The 19,552-nt window shown below is 45.4% G+C and overlaps 1 protein-coding gene across 1 annotated transcript in view; it reads right to left on the bottom strand.

Moving 5' to 3' along the window:
* USP8 (ubiquitin specific peptidase 8) overlaps positions 1 to 19,552 on the bottom strand; it is a 627,337-nt gene that overhangs the window by 125,783 nt on the left and 482,002 nt on the right. The window contains exon 15 of the mRNA XM_078684757.1: positions 14,867 to 15,077. Coding sequence (XP_078540883.1) covers positions 14,867 to 15,077 — 211 coding nt within the window. The remainder of the gene's footprint in view (positions 1 to 14,866; positions 15,078 to 19,552) is intronic.

Genomic DNA, 19,552 nt, shown 5'->3' with positions numbered 1-19,552 from the left:
CCGTCTAAGGGCGGATGTACGACACTGAAAGACCTTGCCCCTCACACTGCTGGGGCACGCGGCGCTGTTCAAAATGATGGCGCTGCCGCGCTTCCTGTATGTAATGGAAAACACCCCAGTCCTGATCCCGCCATCATATTTCCGGAAAGTGACAGCTTTGGTGACCGAATTGCTATGGGGCGAACGTCCGCCCAGAATAGCACACGTCAAACTCAACCGTGGGTGGTACGATGGGGGTATTGCCTTACCGAATGTGGAGCTCTACTACTGGGCCTCACAGCTCAAAGTTATTAATTCTTGGATACATGCCCCTCAGAATGACCCGGCGTACTTCTCAGACAGAACACAACTGGGAACACACAGCTTACTGGCCCCGCTTTACACACCTAGCCTCATGAAGACACTACTTGGTCCGACTAAGCACAAAGTCGTCATATGGCACAGGGCGCTGGCACGGCTTAAATGGAAGGGCGTCATAACCAAACTCACTCCACTGTGGGACACTAAACAACTTGGTTGCCTCAGGTCAAGTAAGGGCTTTACCCAATGGGACACTATTGGCATCTCGACGGTGGGAGACCTTTGGACTTCTACTGGCATGATCCCTTTTCAACACCTGCAACAACAGTATGCACTGAGCCCTACTGAAACTTACAGATATATACAAATACGTCACGCACTTATGGCGGTCATTGAGCCGGGATCTATAGTCCCGGAGTCCTCGCCTCTGGAGGACAGACTTCTCACAGACTACATGCTAACACGCGCAACATCACTCACATACCGTAAGTTATTGAACAATTTACCCGATCCCCTGCAGCGACTGAAGGAGAGGTGGGAATCTGAATTAGGCTCCCTGGATGAGACTGACTGGAATACCGCCTTAGCGTCGCCACGAGAGGCGGGTGTATCAGCCCGGTTCAGGTTGATACAGCTTAAAGTACTGCATAGGGTCTACTACACCAGGACCGCACTGCACAAAATGCACAGGGCGGAGACCCCGTTTTGCCTTAGAGGGTGTGGGGAGGAAGGTACCTTGCTACACACTCTCTGGGACTGTCCAAATATCTCGCCCTACTGGCAGCAGGTCATGCGCACCATTTCCCAGGCCCTTGACACATCACTAACCCCAGACCCTCGTTTGTGTCTTCTGCACATATGGGAGGGGACGGATCTGACACGTCGGAAACAGCAGTGGGTCACGATCGGAACTATGGTGGCCAAGCGCGACATCGCGCAAAGGTGGGGAGTAGCCGAATCACCTACGTTGGCTTTGTGGTGTAGGACTATGGACAGGCTGATGATGCTTGAACGTGCTGTGTACAAAATGAGGGCTAACCCACGCAAATGGAATGTACTTTGGATGGCGTGGAATAAATATAGAGGGGACCTGTGCGAACCACTATCAGAGGATGAGGGCGACAGCTCGGACGATGACGAAGAGCTGGAGGGTTAGGCTTGTGGGAGGAGGGCGGTTGGCCAGTGGGACTGAGGGGCTTTTGTGTCTTGGTTCCGTTAGAGCATTCCTGGGGCGGGGGTGGGTTTGCATCGTGGGTAACTGGGCATAGGATACGACATTGGGGATGTTTAATCTGACAATCTATATCTATCCTTCTCAGCAGGAGTCTAATGTTTGAGTTGTGTTTTTTTTTATGGTGTAAGAAAAAAAAAATATATAAGACAATGTGCTACTTGCTGATGTATTTTGACTGCCTGATGTCACACTCCAAACGTTTGCTGCCGGACCGGAAGGTTGTCGGCTGAATAGCTGTGTTATATTACGTCACTGTGACTGCTTATAAGTTCATTCTTTTTGTAATGCTTTCAGAATGTTGTGGATCTGGCAACTGTCAATAAAGTCTTACCCAAAAAAAAAAAAATCCATAAAGAAAAAGTTACCAGCTGTACTAAAGAACATGTTGAAAGTAAGCGAATCCCACTGATTGGGCTTTCAATGCTGGCACAGAGGCCTGCAAGGGACAGCATACCTCCACCACCCCTGCATTCACAGAATGCCTATTTTCGTTTTCAATAATCCAGGAGCTGTTGCTTAAGGAGATAAGGGGCTGCTGTAAAAAATTAATAAAACAGGCATTCTGCTTTAAATGCAGGCACAGGGGCCTGCAAGGGACTGCACCACCTCCATTCCTGACTTTGCTGAATGCCTAATTATTTTTATTAATCCTGCCCCTTTACATTAAGGAGACAAGGGTTGCAGTCATCATCATCATTATCATCATTATCACCACAAAAGCTTTATTCAATTAGTATATATGACAATCATAAAAGCAACCCAAGTATTACACAAACGGGAACAAAAATTAAAAAAACAATCAGACAGATTTAATTTTCTGCTTAAAAACAACACAATGCTAAAACAGACCTGGATATTAGGCAAGGATCGTAGAAAGAACAAGGCTGACTTGAATTGCCTTAGACTATACATACTTAAAATCAGTTTTTGAAAACGATTGGGTGAATGGGGCTTATTATTTACAAAAGAAAAAGTGCTCAAGCGATTGGACTGCAGATTCATTACATGGGCAGTCTAAAACAGAGCTAGTATCATAATGGCCTAAGGAGAAGCAGAGTAAAGATCTTTTAGTCCTTAGTCAGAATCTGGTCAAAAGTGCTAGCTCCCAAAGACTTAGGACCCAGCACAGATAAGGCTCAAGACTTGGTGTACTCTGGATGACCGCATTCTCTTGCAGGCAAGGTTTGCTAAGCTCTTCCCTTCCCAAAGAAGCCCGTACAAAGCTAAACAAGCATTTGCAATGCAATAGGTCTCGCATTAATTAAGTTTGAGCTATTGGCATTGCTAAATTTTGCAACACCAATTGCAACAAAAGTCTATAAATTGTAGGCCAAAAAAAGTGTATTTATTTTTGTAGCAATGGTGGCATGCTGCGCTTTAGATGAATATGTTTAAAAGTAATAGTGCCTCATACTGCGATTGCTACAATAGTTATTGTGGATGCGTTAACAATTGATGTGTGCACTGATGGCTGGTGGTGTATGTGCCTGTAGAAATTGTGGCCTGATGGCTGGTAGTGTGTGCGCCTGGTGGAAGTGTGCACTGACGGCTGATGCTGTGTGTGTGCCTGGTGAAAGCGTGCACTGACTGCGGACGCTGTGTGTGTGCCTGGTGAAAGCGTGCACTGACGGCTGAAGGTGTGTGTGTGCCTGGTGAAAGCATGCACTGACTGCTAGTGGTGTGTGTGTGTGCCTGGCAAAAGCGTGCACGGATGGCTGGTGGTGTGTGTGTGTTGCGGTGGAATGCATGCACTGATGGCTGGTGGTGTTTGTGCCCGGTGGAAGCGTGCACTGACGGTGGTGGTGTTTGTGGCAGGTGAAAGTGTACACTAACTGTGGGGTTGTGTGTGGGGTTGTGTGTAGTTGTGTGTGAGTGTGGTTGTGTGTGTAGATGTGGTTGTGTATGTAGTTGTGTGTGTTTGTGGTTGTGTGTTTGTGTGTTTGGTTGTGTGTGTGGATGTGTGTGGTTGTGTGTGTGATTGTGTGTGTGATTGTGTCTGTGGTTGTGTGTGTGGTTCTGTGTGTGGTTGTGTGTGTGGTTGTGTGTGTGGTTGTGTGTGTGGTTGTGTGTGTGGTTGCGTGTGTGGTTGGGTGTGTGGCTGGGTGTGTGGTTGTGTGTGTGTGGTTGTGTGTGTGTGGTTGTATATGTGTGGTTGGGTGTGTGGTTGTGTGTGTGTGTGTGGTTGTGTGTGTGGTTGCTCATATGACAGCGGAGTTACATAATATAGCCACCTATGAAAAATGTAATAAATGCGCAGGCCCATTGTCCCCTGTTGCAGTACTTGCTTGGACCCGGCCCACTTAAAGCAGTAAGTAGAGTGTAATGCTAACAACAATTAAGCATATAGAAAGCATACGCAAATAATAGTAGCTGTTTCCACATAAATAATTAACAGCAAAATAAAGCGTTACTAAAATTAATAATAACGGGCTACTGATTAGGGGCACATTTCTAGCATAGGGCAAACGTTTCCGACTTTAAAGTTTACAGAAAGCTAGTTCTAGTCACAGCGCTACAAGTAAGCTCGAAATCAGTCTTTAGCATAGTGTACCGTTCAGAGCCACCGTGATCAAAAGAAAGCAATAATTACGCAGTAAAAAGTCCTCCGCGACAGTGTTGTAATCCCCCAAAAATGCCGGGGCACACATTACATTTCAGAGCCAGCGTGCTCAAAACACCAATGCCAAGGTAATTTAAAAATACAGAAAGCCTTTCAGTGGCTCTGCGTCGCTGCAGCTCATATGACAGCCGAGTCACGTAATATGGCCAACCAATGACAAAGGTAATAAATGCGCAGGCCCATTTGCCCCTTTTGAGGTACCTGCTTGGACCCGGCCCACTTAAAGCTGTAGAAAAGTGTAATGTTAACAACAATTAAGCATATAGAAAGCCTTCGTACATAATAGTAGCTGATACAAATAGGGGTGAAATAATTAAACATTTACTCTACAAATTGTCAAAACGGTTTCGTTCTTAAGGCCAAATATGTAGCATAAAAAAAAAATGAACCCAGATTTGAAGTTTGCGAGAAGCAGGCTCGAGTCAGAGCATGAGCTCATGATCACTTATTGGTGTACAATGTTGTAATCACTGTGGCTACCAAAACAAGCTCTTGGCATTGCTGAGGGGGGGAGGGGAGGAGAAATGCGGGACACGGCCTGGCGGCCGTGAAGTGTGAAGCAGTGGGCGGGGGAGCGCAACGCTTTGAAGTGGGAGGCAGGCGGCTCGGGAAGCTCTTGGAATAAAAGCAAATAATAGTAGCTGTTTCCACATAAATAATTAACAGCAAAATAAATCGTTACTAAAATTAATAATAATAAAGGGCTACTGATTAGGGGCACATTTCTAGCATAGGGCAAACGTTTCTGACTTTAAAGTTTACAGAAAGCTAGTTCTAGTCACACCGCTACACGTAAGCTCGAAATCAGTCTTTAGCATAGTGTACCGTTCAGAGCCACCGTGATCAAAAGAAAGCAATAATAACGCAGTAAAAAGTCCTCCGCGACAGTGTTGTAATCCCCCAAAAATGCCGGGGCACACATTACATTTCAGTGCAGCGTGCTCAAAACAACCAATGCCAAGGTAATTTAAAAATACAGAAAGCCTTTCGGCGGCTCTGCATCGCTGCAGCTCATATGACAGCCGAGTCACGTAATATGGCCACCAATGACAAGGGTAATAAATGCGCAGGGCCATTGGCCCCTTTTGAGGTACCTGCTTGGACCCGGCCCACTTAAAGCTGTAGAAAAGTGTAATGTTAACAACAATTAAGCATATAGAAAGCCTACGTACATAATAGTAGCTGTTCTCACATAAATATTTCACTGCAAAATAAAGCGTTACTGTGTTACTACTGAAAACGGTCTAGTCGTTATGGGCAAATTGGTAGGATTAGGCGAACGTTTCCAGATTTAAAGTTTGCAGAAGCTCGTTTTAGTCACAGCGCTACACGTAAACTCAAAATCGAACGTGGTTTTGGGTGGCCAAAAGCAGACTGAAAGTCTGCGATAATGTGCTGTTTAGGAGTGAACATCTACACTTTAGAAAGGAAACACGGGCAGGCTAATGAAGCGCTCACAAGCAGAGGAAGACAGATTGAAATCTATTCGTAGGCAGCATCTGTGGGATGCAAATCAAGCACAGCAAGCTGCTAAAGTTGTGTTCACACCGAGGCACGCCAACAACTATTTTAAATAAACTCATTTGATGTACAGCTCGCAAATGCTATTAATCACAATAACTCTTTAGCCAAATTTAGTTATACATTTCATCCTAACTTACTGGGTAAATATTTTTAATTAAAAAAAAACTGTATCTCTTTAGCACAAATTAAGCAGCACAATATCATTCAATGATTAAAATCACCACCGCCCCCAGCATCACCAGCTTGTGATGAAGTAGACTGTTAAATATACATAGCGAGCCTTATTGCCAGATATCTTGCTAGCAACAGCCCCTGTATGCACCAAAATAAAGCACTACGGTTTAAACATGTCGGAGGCATATGGCATAAAAAAACAACACTAATTACAACGCTTACGCTAAAATGCAATGTTCACTATAGTATACCACCTACCTAGCATTTTGCTACTTCTATTAGTGCACAGAAGCAGATTTAAGTCATAGCCTGGCTTTTATAAAAAAAAGTTCACGTTTACTTAGTATAATGTAACGAGTGGATGTGTAAAACAGTGCAAACGTGTAGGGCTAAGTTAACGCTAGATACTATGGGCCAAATAGAAATAACAAGCTGCCTGTGGGAGGGAGGCTGATGATGTGATGACGGGCAGAAATGAGAAGCGGCCGTGAAGCATGGGGCGGGGCAGCGGAACCCTTTGATGTAGCTCACGGCCTGGCGGCCGTGAAAGTGCAAGCAATTAGGGGGGAGGAGAAGTGAGGCCAGCGCGCACTGCTTACGCTGGGGAAGCCTGTGGGAGGGAGGCTGATGGCTTTGATGAGGGGAAATGCGCGTGCTTGTGTTCACGTGATTTCACGTGTACTGTTTGAAATCCGCCCAATGGTTTGAGAACTTATTTTGCCCACTAAAATTCTCCCCTATCCATTCCTGCGGAATGTGATAGGCTTGACCTACAAAGAGTTACTTGGTTTTAGAGATGTCAGACTTGGCAAGGGAGGAGGGGGATGAGAACATGCCTTCCCACTCAATGCCCTTGGACAAAGACTTCACATAACTCAACTACGGAAATTGGACACATTTGTCTCACCCCAGGCAGTCAAGTATTATCATCCTATTCAGGCAAGTAGATCTGTTCACCCAAACAGAAACCCAAAGGGCGACCAGGCTACCCTGATCAAATCTGAGACATAAGTTAAGGCCCAGATCCTCATGGAGAAAAAAGTGTGGGGTCAATAGCGGAAGGCAGAGGAGCTGGTGACAAAAACAGTTCTCTTCAGCATGAATGGAAGCAACCTCTCTGTATCCCCACACCCCTGCACCATACATTAGAGTGAGAAGGCATCTACGTTGAACAATCTCCAAGAGTGGCTGAACAGGTTTGTTGCCCAACTCTCTGAGCAAAAGTAGACAGGACTCTCACTGCTCGATTAAACTGGAGCCACCAGTTTGCAACACAAGGCTGCCAAGAGGATTTCTGATCGAATACAATCCCTAAGAAGGGGAAATCTGAGACCCTTTCAATATACCTACCCTTAACCGGGAAAGATCCCTCCTTACTAGGCCTAGAGATACAGGCCATGTACTTAATTTTAGCAATGTTAATGTCCAGGTCTAACTCGTCCATAGAAGTGACAAAACTATTATCTAATAAGTTCGTCAGTCCATTGGGATTACGGGGCTGCAATCAACAATGTAACTGGAATCCTGCATATGGCACTAAATAGAGCAGTCGGCTCCCCCCATGGCCAACAGCAACATTAACAAGTGGAAGTCGAAACGTGCTAAGACTTTTCAGATTCCTGATATGCCATTAGATATGAAAAACATTAACTGTGTTGTAGCATCCTCTGGAAAGTAAAAAGGAAATCCAAGTAACCTTTATTACTATTCACATTAAGGTGAAAACAACACAGAGGCAGTCAAAATTCCAGAAAAGCTTTCAGGCATGACAACCAACATGTGAATCATTTCACCAGGTTAAGTAAACAAGTTTGCGGACATCCTCCATGAAGATCCACTCCAGATGCCTCAGCCTCTCAGAAGCTACATATGAAGGTTAAGGCTATCCAGGCTCTGGCAGAACTTAATTTTACAAATATTTTATTATTTTTTTAAATTTGAATTTTATATTAAAAATGCATGTTTACATTTTTTCTTTTAAAGATTGGTTTTATCTAATGTTTCATTTTATGATTCTTAATTTTGGATTATGATTTTTTTATTTCATGGTTTAAAATTTAGGAACGGTAGCAAATGTTTTTAAAATTATATTATTAACAGTAATATACATTTTTTAAATGTTGATGTTTAATTTTGAAAATATGTGTTTGTATTTTTGGTTGGTGTGTTTTTGCTCACATTTTTGTTTATTGGTATCTAACCTCCGGTAGGAGTGTTTTCTTAAAAAGGGTATTCCACTCCCATCTGAGTATCTAATCACTCGGACAGGAGTGCCTTAAACTATTTAAGTTTATTGTAGCACTTAATGCAGGGAGGTGCCTGCCTCCCTTCTATTCTGTTTCAATTTTGCTTTACTTGTAGCACCTCAGTGCAGGAGTTGCCAGACTACGCTTTTCTGACCTCTTTTAAATTTAACTGCTGCTGTTTTGCACATTACTTCAATGCGAATGATCTTGCCTGCTGAACCACCGACTGCAGGGTGTGGTGAGTGTACCAACTCTCCACCCTACTGCCTCTGGTTTGGCTGAAACTGGCCACGCCCCTGGAGGCGGACTGTTTCAGGATGGACGCCTCCGCCCGTCCGGGGCCAGGACCCCTGCCAACCTATAAAACTGTCAACCTATAAAATACTCTGCTGACCAACTCAGAGACTTAGTTCCTAAGATATCTGATGCATGCTGACACAATTGTAGATTCCTTTTCACTTACTGCCCTCAATGTAACTATTACCCGGAACCAAAAAAGCAGACGCCCAATAGAAAGCGCAAATTGCAGTCGTTGCTAATTAACTGCAGGTCATTGATTAAACACAGAAGCAAAATCTTTAAAATTCTCAGGGAGAAACAGCCTGATGCCTTGTTTCTGACAGAAACCTGGCTTAATGAGTCCTCACTGTAACCTGAATAGCGTGAGCAGCATCTAAATAAATGGGTGCAGCCATCATTAAAGTGCTCTCGCATTTGTGAGATTTTTAGCTCAAAAATAACAATGCCTTTTATATGTGTGTTTGGTTTAAAACACATAAATAAAAGTCTTTGTCATTTACAATGCCAATCGATCAAACACTCGCAAATGCGAGACCTATTGCATTGAAAATGCTTGTTTAGACTGCAGAGGGTTAAGAAATGAAGCAGGAGAAGGGACAGAAACAGAAACCCAGTGCAAATACTTACCCAATTGGGTGCTCTGGGTCATAGTAGCCTCCCATGTTTTCGCTCACTGGGGTGACAGTTTAGCGAACTGGAGGAATTGTCCCCACCACTGCAAATGTCTCTCATGCCTCCTCAACGGTAAGGAATGATTCCCCTGGGTAAAGATCACCCAGCGTTTCACACCCTCCCTCCCTTCATCCATCTCGCTACTGACATGTCTTCCCCAATATGTCTAAAATGGAGCAGAGTCCATATAACTAGTTCCCTAGTGAAGGTTGGTCTTTTGAACACCCTTGTGACCACTTGTTCCCACACTTCTGCCACTTGTCTAACCAGATAAGGGGTATCAGTCTGCATATGTGATCCTCGCATGAGAAGGTCCATCAAGCAGTATGCGCCATAGGTACAGCGCAGTAGCCTTGTCTCCCAGTTGTCATCCCCAGACATCCATTGAACAGCAAGTTCCAGCTTGAATGCATTAAAAATAAAGTTCTAGATCTTGAAGGCCTATTCCCACCTCAACATGTGATGTTTGAGCTGCAGTAGTGCAAACCGGTTTTTCTTCCCAGCCCACACAAGGGGGAAAATCAAGCTGTCCAGCTTCTTGAACAAAATGCACGGTACATTATAAAGAGCATTCTGGATTATGTATAAGCTGGGGAGGAACACCATTTAAGTCACGAGACCCTCTCTATCGTGGAAAGCGGCAACGCATTTCAGAAGCCAACAGACTTTTTTAGTGTGCCCACTAGTGGTTCAGTACAGTACTGTCGCTGGTTCTTTATTGTGTGTCCCACCTAGATACCAACGTACCTGAAGGACGTATTCTCCCAGCACAGCCCCAATGAGGCCAGATCTATCTCAAGAACCCCCTTCAGGGCCCCCTGGGGAAACAGCAGCTACTTACACCCTATTAATGCGCAGACCTGCCACCACCCAAAACTTTCCCAAGTGTGTCAGAAGCTGCAGTACCATCTCCTTAGGGTGCTGTAGATAAACCAATAGATCAACTGCATATAGAGAAATCAGATGTATAACATCCCCCACCACTATACCAGCATCTCCCATGTCTTTACGGAACTTTGCCGCCAATGGTTCCATTACTAAGGCGAAGAGGAGTTGTGAGAGTGGGCAGCCCTGTTGTGAGCTTCTCAGCACAACCCACTCATCAGACATCATTTCCCCACTGCGTACCCTAGCACTGGGTGCCATGTATAATATGGTCACCCACTTACAGAAGCAGGGTCCAAGTCTAATCTTTTGGACCGCAAGCTGCAGATATTGCCACTCCACTGTGTCGAATGCCTTAGTTATATCCACTGACATCAGTCCAAACTCTCTGCTGCTTCCCTGCACATCATGTAGCATGTATGCAAGCCTTCTCAGATTAAGGGCCGTGGTGCGCCCGACATAATATCACAGTGGTCTCATGTACCTGTGTTTCTACTACGCCAGTCAACCTGTCCGCCGGGACCTTACATAGTACCCTTGTGCCTACATTGAGCATTTTGAGGTGCCTATAGGAAGACGGGTCAGTCGCATCAACCCTCGGTTTGGGCACCATACATATTCCTCTCTCCCTGAGAATGAGGGGCAGCGTACCACTCTCTCGTGCCTCACAGAATACCTCCAGTTGCATACCCAACTGCGCCTGCGCCGCACAAGCCTTGTAGAACTCCACCACAAAAGCCCCTGTGACTTCCCTCTAATCATGTTGCCCATAGCTTCCTTGACCTGACCCTGATCATCTGTCCATCTCACATTAAGAGTGGCAACGCAGGCCGGTCCATGCCTCCGAGATATCCTGACACTATTAGGGCATCAGCCAACACCCCCACCACCTCCATATAGGTCCGGCAAGGGATCCCCCATGGTGTCATTAATAAGACATTGGGTGTTGGCCATGGACCCATCCCGTTGGCGAAGCATGTCTGTGGGAGTTCTTTCCATTTCCCACTTAAGCAGCCAAGCCAGCAACCTACTAGGCTTCTAAGCCTCCCAGTGCAACCGTTGACTATATTCTCAGCATGTGATCCTGTCCCGCCTATACCATATACATCTCTTAATAACCAGCACTGATCCACCCTCGTCTCGTTCTCCAGCATCCCCTCTTTGGGCCTGTGCTAACTCATTCTCCAAGTCCCCGAACTCATTCTGCAACTGCCGGCGTAGACCACGCATCTTACCCAGACATTCCCCTGGATGTCTGCTTTTAACGCCTCCCACTCAGTATCACTACTATTTCTTGAGTCCCAATTACCCTTCAGGTATTCAGTCAGCTTTTCACCTAGGGCCTGCATGAACGGTGCATCCAGTAGGGAATCCATCTGCATTCGCCAATACCTCCTGCCATCCTAAACCTATTCTCTGCACCATTACAGCAATAGAGGGGAATGATCGCAAGAATCTACCCAGCTAGGCAACTAACAGAATGTCCGCTCTAACGTTAGCTGTTTCTACAGCCCTGCCCAGCTGTCAATTTGTACTGCGAGCGGCCGAATAACAGGAGTACTCCTTTCCCCTGGTATCTTTCCCACCACAGGTCTATGTGCCCAGACTATGCATGGCTTCAGTCAGCAGGTCTCCCTTTCTAGGTTTAGTTGTACCCTGGGGTGGGGGTGGGTCCCAGCACATGTCAGTTGGCTACATCAACCAGTCTGTGATTTGGCAGTTCCTGGAGGAGTCAGGATTGCACCCTCCTCCCAACTACTGTGAGTGTTAGTTAGGCCTCCACAGTCCATCTGCACCTTTGCAAACAAGCCACCCTCATGCACTTCAACCTGAGATCCGGTATCTCCTATTGGCGCAGACTGGCCCTGTGATATGCTCCATGGGCAGCCCCCCTCAAATCAGTCTATCCCAACTAGATCTCAAAGTACTTCGCTCTGCATGCTGCACTTTGTCCCATTGTTCAAGCTAGGCCCAAATATCCTCAGCGTGATCAAAGACGTTGGTTTTGCCCTGTGTGATCACGAGAAACCTAGCGGAGAGCAGCAACATGTATGACAGCCTCCACCCTTCCAAGTTTCTGCTTGACTTCAACAAACAACTTTTTCTTGGACTGAACTTTACGAGTATGGTCTGGGAAGATAAAAGTATTGTGATTCTCGAACCTTAGTGTGCCCGCTTCTCGGGCCGCTTCCCTGTTGCAGTAGTTGAAGATCATTGCAATCAGGGCTCTCAGTGGGGCCCTCCCGTTGAGGGCACACTGCTCTATGTGCTCTCTCCACCACAAACATGTGGCAGAGGCCCTCTGGCTTGAGGTTGTTATGGATCCAGTTCTCTTGGAAGGAATCCGCTGAGTTCCCCTCCGCTCTTTCCGGAAATCCCTCTAGCCATAGGTTGTTACGACCGGATCGGCCTTCGGCATCCTCTTTGCAATTTTTTCTTAAGTGTGGCAACATTCTGGACCATGTTGCCCATCGTGTAGGCACCGTAGGGACTCCACACCTCCACTCTTCCTGAACAACACATCAGTTTCCCAATGATTATTGTGCTCGGGTTTGATGTATGATCCTAGATCCCCCAGCAGGATGCTGTGTTAGTGCCGTTATGGGCCCAGAGCAAGCCCAATCTGCTCAAGGCCAAGTAGTAGGATGACTTCAGTTGTATCCCCTCAGCTCACCGTTCATGCCAGAGTGTCATCCTCCAGCCACCAGGCCCCCGGTCAACACAAGTGACCCACCAACCCACATGCAGCCTGGCCTCACAGCAGGCTCTCCCTGACCTCAGGATCCTCCACTACTTCATCGAGGACCCACTATACCACCAGCAGGCCCCTCCATGACGCCATCCGCACTCCTCCCTTTGAGGGTGTCCGGCCTTATTTCTAGCAGCGGTGATGCCAGGCCTGCAAGACGCCACAGGAGCCTCGCTTACCTCGTTTAAGGACCCCGCTATGATATGCAACAGTCACGGAGCACCAAGCAGCCACCCCCATGGATATGGCCGAGCGATCTGTTAGGGAGAAAACAGCAACATTAGATGTTCAAACCCTTATCTAGAGGTATCAGGACATTCCACAGGTTCATGAATGTGTGCGATTCAGATGGGGTATATTTTGTCGTTCCTACGGGGAGGATGCTGTAGGATAATTCACTGGGGTGACAGCACTCCGGATCAGAGCGGCAATCTTGCCAGGTCACGCAACGCACAGTGGAAGAGTTAAGTGACTTAGAGGCACATGCATCAAAGATAGGAATTGCTAGTCCTTAATAGCGAATAGAACATTGGAATGTTGGGAGCTCCATTGCAGACAATGGAGTGCTCCCTGCTTCTACGGGCCGGTAAAGGCCCGCAGAGCAACATTCCGATGTTCTACAAAGGCTTCTCGAAGTTCGAGGGGATTTATATCCCCTCGAGCTTCGAGACACCTTTGTTTAATTTGTTAGAACATTCTGCCCTCTAGTGGCAGAATGTTCCAATAGCCTTATAGCCCTTCGTAGCAGGGCTATACTGGCTATTAAAGTCCCGCTGTTTTGTTAAAGTCCCTCGCCTTCGGCTCAGGCCTTTAACGATTCAGTGGGCCTTTAATAGCCGGTATAGCCCGCTACGGCAGGCTATAAGGCTATATTATTAAGGAATCGCTATTAAGGAGTCGCAATTAAATATGCATGTAAGTTTCGCAAAATGAATTGCAATTCCTACATATTCCTTAATAGCAAATCACAACTTGCGATTCGCTATTAAGGAATGGATTCCCATTCATTCCTGTGGGCCTAAACTGTGCCTACAATTTCAAGGGTGCAAGGGGGCCAATAAGCCACCCTGATGGACCCCCCAAAAAATGTGGGTATATAGCAAACATAGTGTGATATAAGACTATCTTTTTCATATGCTAACAGTCTAACATAACTGATGTACTGGTTAGCGATAGTCAAAGCATTATTACATGCAAGTCCATTATAACAAAGAACAAACTAAGAAAACAAGTTAACAGAGTGGTGGTTCAGCATTATTAGTGGTGATGTGTCGAAATATATATCCGAGTTGACAGTGTCAACAAGTGTGAAAATGACAGAATAATGATGTAATACAATCACTAAATGTGCCACATTACGCTGCATAATTTTCTTTTTTCTACTGCATAATTTAGTCCACCCTGCCGCATAATTTTGCCTCCTCCCCTACAGCATAATTCTGGTGCCCTGGGCACTATGCTTCAAATTAGTCCTAAGCCTGTTGGAGTGCACAGGCTCTCTTGAGATGTCCTGTAAATGTGCCCTGGAACTTCTGTTCTGTTATTACATTACAGCAACAATTCATTTACTCTGTAAACAGAGACTGTAAACAAAGGCAGAAATACATGACATTCATGGTGCTATAAACTGTCTGCTTTTTTGCCTTAGTTTGTCATGGTCACCTCGCCAACTCATAAGGTTCTAAACCTAATAATTAAAATAAAAGACATTCAGACAACACAATCCCAAAAATTCCAAAGACTTACCTCACGTGGGTGGACTGAAAGTTCTATCCATCTTTAACAAGCATTGGCAAAGCTATGCAGATTTTGTTTGCCCTGCTGTACAGCAGTATGGCTGCTGTGCTGTGCAGCATTACTTTGCGTGCCTAACACAAACATATACAAAATAACATCTACACACCAATGGTAAAAACAATAAAATATGCTAACAGCGGACTTACAATTTCCAAGGTAGACTGGATATTTCAAGTCAGTGACATGTTCACACTCTCAGACTACTGCTAGGGAACATTTGCTTTTCATAACTAACATTTTGATAACCTTTGCCTTGTGTACATGCCTTTTAGATATCTCTCCCCAAGCCTGCAGAGAACAATGTAAAAAACAATGCAATTTTAGATTAGATATTGTGGTGAACTTTTTTGCCATAATGTGCTCACCTTATTAAGATCTTCATGAAGCCCATCCATTAAAAACAAGAGCAATTCTTGGGAATCCTGTTGACTATTTCCAGCAAACTGATCATTGATCCTCCCAATTGTGAATTTAAAATCTCTTGGACTAATATATCTGTATTGTCCTGTCCATAGAGCTTTCATTATTACGGCAAATTCCTCAGCCACATCACCTTTATGTCCCAACACATTAGACCTAAAATATAAAATGTGTTATATACTTGAAAATTAATTAAAATGTTACAATGGCAACACCTATCTCTCGATTGCTAGATAATGCAATAGCCATTCTAGTTAATACACATCCTACCAAAGATAGAAAACTCCAAAGTAGAAACAAAGTAAATAAGAAAATGTTACCTACGTCTTTTTTTAAAGGTTAATTCCTTAAAACATTGAAACACAAAACAGAGACATTAAATTGTAACACTTTAAATCTGTCAGTACTAATTGCCTCCCTTCTGAGCAGTGCTTCCATATCTGAACACTGTAGTTCCAATGTGAGAGGGTCTAAAATGGTAGCAAGTTGTTTGAACTCCTTGCTCATTACTCTTGCCTGCCAGTGGCGCCCCACCCCGGGAGTCGGACGTACACATTACAAACCTGGATGATGAAGGAGTCTGCCAAGGTTAACCACACTTCATACAAGGCTGTATGGCTGACCCATACCTACTACTGGTAGGGGAGAGACCTATAAATCATGATAAGTAACCCAAGTGCTGCAATGTCAGAAGCATGAAGCCGACAGGATGCCTGGGAAGGGTGAACATGGCTTTTCTGTGACGGGCATACAAAGAAGGAATTTGGAAATGTGTCAAGGGAGTACAAGCTTACTAGGGCAATCTTCATTTCACAAAATGGCGGCACAATAGGGGATGGGAAATGAAGGAACCACATCAACATACCTGAGGAACAAAATCAACAGATACTTACCCACAAGGACCGTCCATTCTAATAACATCAAACCTTCAATTGTCCAAAACAGAAGGCTCGTAAACTAATGGCAGTGAAGGCCAGCTTAATGCCATTTTGTCTAATAAAGCAGAATTGTATTTTACAGTATTGTAAAAGGGGAAATAGGCCTGATAAACTGTTCACCTTCAAACCAAATAACGGAATTATGCATTGAATGACTCATAAAACTGAAAGTAACTCAGGAGATTAGTTGTTCAAAGAAAAGGACACGGTTAAGGCCTTTCATCAATTCTGTAGAAAATCGTACAGTTCAGAGAAAGTAAATGGGATAAATAAAGCCCTATCTTGATGATGCTACTTTACCAAAGATGTTCATATGCTGCAGGGAGCATATTGAAAAGTAAATAAGCACTTGCAATACAATTTGGTCTCACATTTGTGAGCGTTAGAGGTATTGGGGCTGTAAATGATAACGTATTTTACCTACCAATGGATTAAAAGAGGAAAGAGGAAAGATAATGGAAACAGAAAGGATGCTAGAAAAAGGAGGAAAATGAAACGGAGATGGAACTGAAGAACTTGGAGGAAGTCTACATGACGAAGGCAAATGAAACAAAAGTTGGACCAGTTTGCCTAATGGCTGCTTTCTGTAACGATCAAAGTCAAACTTGGTGGCCATTACAGAATGGTAACTTCCTTGTTAACCTTAAAACTCCTGAGCAAGTTACACAAGCAGAGAGTCTAGTATATTTTTTTTATTTCTTTTTATTTATTTTTCTCAAAACTTGTACAACAATTACTTTAATTGCAGTGTAATACGTATCATTGAGTCCACTGTTCCGTGCAAAATACAGTACTTTGCCCATAATCCGAGCACGCCGCCACATCATTCGGATCAAAAAGCAAAGGAAAAAGAGATAGAGAAAAAAGAAGCAAATTCCCAATTCAACTACATTAATTAGTACTGTACATCTATACGCATTTCAAAAACAACTTCTTCATCACCATATTGGGGGATCTCCTTGTCATCTACATACATTACATTTTGCTACTTCACGGATCATACGCAGCCACGGAGTTAAGCCAATTTACAAAGGGATTCCTTATATCTCTTGGACGTGACCTGCTTGGTAAAAGCTCCCAATAATGTGTTCAATTGTGCCCTACAGTGTGCTACATTATTAATCCACTCTTGCCTCATTGGAGGTTGGATTGCTCCCCGGTGTACGGGCAACTGTCTTTTAGCCATTAAAAGTAGCATTTCAGGTAATTTACGGATTTTGGTGGCACTGTCTCTATTATTCCCAACAGGGATACTAATGGTGTGCACGGCAGGTCCAGACCAGTAATCGCTTTTATGTGACTCATTACGCCAATCCAGAAGTTTGCTACTGGTCTGCAATGCCATGCTAAATGTAAAAAGATCGCCCGAGGGGCACCGCAGTACCAACAGCCGTCATCCGCTCGTAGCCCCATCTTAAGTAGCTGTATAATAGTTCGATATAGGCGATGGAGACGGTAATTGGGCGACAGCCTCTCTAACTGCCTACAGCTGAGGTCCCATTGCGTATCTGTTATGGCTTACCCCAACTTCTCCTCCCAGGCCCTACGAGAGATTGGAACAATTATGGGAAATTCCTTTTGAGTGATGTTGTAAAAAAGTGAAATAAGTTTACGCCCCGATTCCACCACTAATAGGTTTTCAAGTGCCGGCAGCGTTGGAGGCGGGTCCAGGAATGTTGGGAATTGTCTCTTGCAGGATGTCCGGAGCTGATAGTATAATAGCAGGTCGAGCGCTGAGGGTGGTGTGGGCTCTAACAATTGCTGCAGTGTGAGGAAGGTGTCCTTTGGATAGAGATCGCCACCTGTCAGTATTATGCATGGATATGCGCTCTCGTGTCTTGGGTTCCTTGAGCAGGGGGCTCAAGGGATTGCCTGAGAGTGGCATGGACGGGGCGTATAGTACATTGGAGTGTGCCCTTTTACGAAGGCCCTCCCATGCCCACCTGGTGACTTGTACTATGTCTATTTCATTGCAGGAACGCTTATATGGGTGAAAGAGCGCTGTTGACAATGGTAGTGATGCTTCCCTATCTATTTCAATAGCAACATGTGGCTGAAAAGTGTGGGGTGTACCCAGAAATGTAAGAATTGTGCCTGTGCACTGTAGGCGTAGAGGACAAAGTCCGGGGCTGCCATTCCACCATGTGCTTGTGGTAGCGTAAAAACTTCCCAGGATATCCTAGGCTGTCCCCGGCCGACACCAGCTCGATCATAAGCAATCTGAGGCGGTTATAAAAATGCACCGTGAGTGGCAAAGGGATGTTGACAAAGAGATATAGTAGCTTGGGCAGAATGAGCATCTTGGTCACAGCTATGCGGCCGGCCAAGGAGAGGGGGAGAATCTGCCATCTTTTAACTCGGTCTTCAATCCAGGCCACGGTTTTACCATAGTCGGCCGTCCACAGTTCCTGCAGTTCATTACTGAACCGTACGCCCAGGTAGCAAAACGGTCCAGATGCCCAGACCAATGGGTAGTCAGTCACGACAGCCTTAGTTCCAGATGTGAGCGGGAGGATGACAGATTTGCTCCAATTGATGAACCAGAGAGTCCCCCATATCGCACAACCTCCCATGTCATAGGTGACAAATTTTCCTCAGGGTTCACCATGTACAGAGTTATATTGTCCGCATACATCGACACGGTTAAGGCGCTCGTGGTGAAACCAATCCCTCTGTTGGTGTGGTGCTGTGGCAGGCGAGCCGCCAGGGGTTCTGTCGCAATTGCTAACAATAACGGCGACAGTGGGCAGCCCCGCCTGGTTCCCCATCGTGATAGCTATTGGTTCCGAGATCAATCCATTGACCCTTAACCTCACAGTGGGTCGTGTATAAAGAAGCTGGACTTGCTGAATAAATAGAAGACTTATTCCTAGTCTTCTGAGAAGCGGGAAAAAAAATCCTCACTCCATCTAATCGAACGCCTTAGTGGCGTCTAGGAGCACCGCGGAGACATGTGGGGCAAGATAGTGGAACAGCCCAAATAGCGTTGGCAGATTATGTAAGGTGAGCGACCCGGCACAAAGTCGGATTGGTCCGGCCAGACTATTAATGGTAACAATGGCTGAAGCCTTGTGGATAATAATTTTGCGTATATCATGGCATCTAGATTGATTAGTGAGAGTGGGCGATATGAGTTACTCTGTTGGGGGTCTTTGTCTGGTTTTAAAAGGGCAATCATAATAGCCTCCCGCATCGATCCAGAAAGGATCCCCTCCTGCAAGGCCTCCTGGTATGCAACTCCAAATCGAGCCTACCCAAACTGCCATGTATGTCTCGGAGTACCCTGTTCTGTGCCGATATGCAGTGCCCCCTGATAACCACCTTAAAGGCCTCCCATAGCACTCCTGCAGACTCTACGGAACCCACGATATGTTCAAAGTAGCTTGTGATTTGCTCGTGAATCTCTTCCCTAAAAGCCGCATCCAGCAGAGCGTTTTGTGGTAGGCGGCATGTGAAAGGTTGTATGTAGGGTGTGGGTATCTGAAGAGTCAGTGTGACTGGTGAGTGATCCAATAGGGTGCCGGCATAAAGGGCCACCTCCGAGACCCAGGAAAGTAGGTTTTTTGACCCCGGATCAGCAGTTGGGTCCCGGATATTTGTCAGATGTCTAGCTTGGCCGGCAAAGCCACACTAGCGAGCGGCCATCTTGCAGCTCAGCCACGCCCCGACAGGGGGAAGAAACATACCACAACA

This window comes from Lissotriton helveticus, chromosome 3_2, assembly GCF_964261635.1.
Source record: "Lissotriton helveticus chromosome 3_2, aLisHel1.1, whole genome shotgun sequence".
In the NCBI taxonomy this organism is placed as follows: domain Eukaryota; kingdom Metazoa; phylum Chordata; class Amphibia; order Caudata; family Salamandridae; genus Lissotriton; species Lissotriton helveticus.
This window is presented reverse-complemented; position numbering and strand designations above follow the sequence as displayed.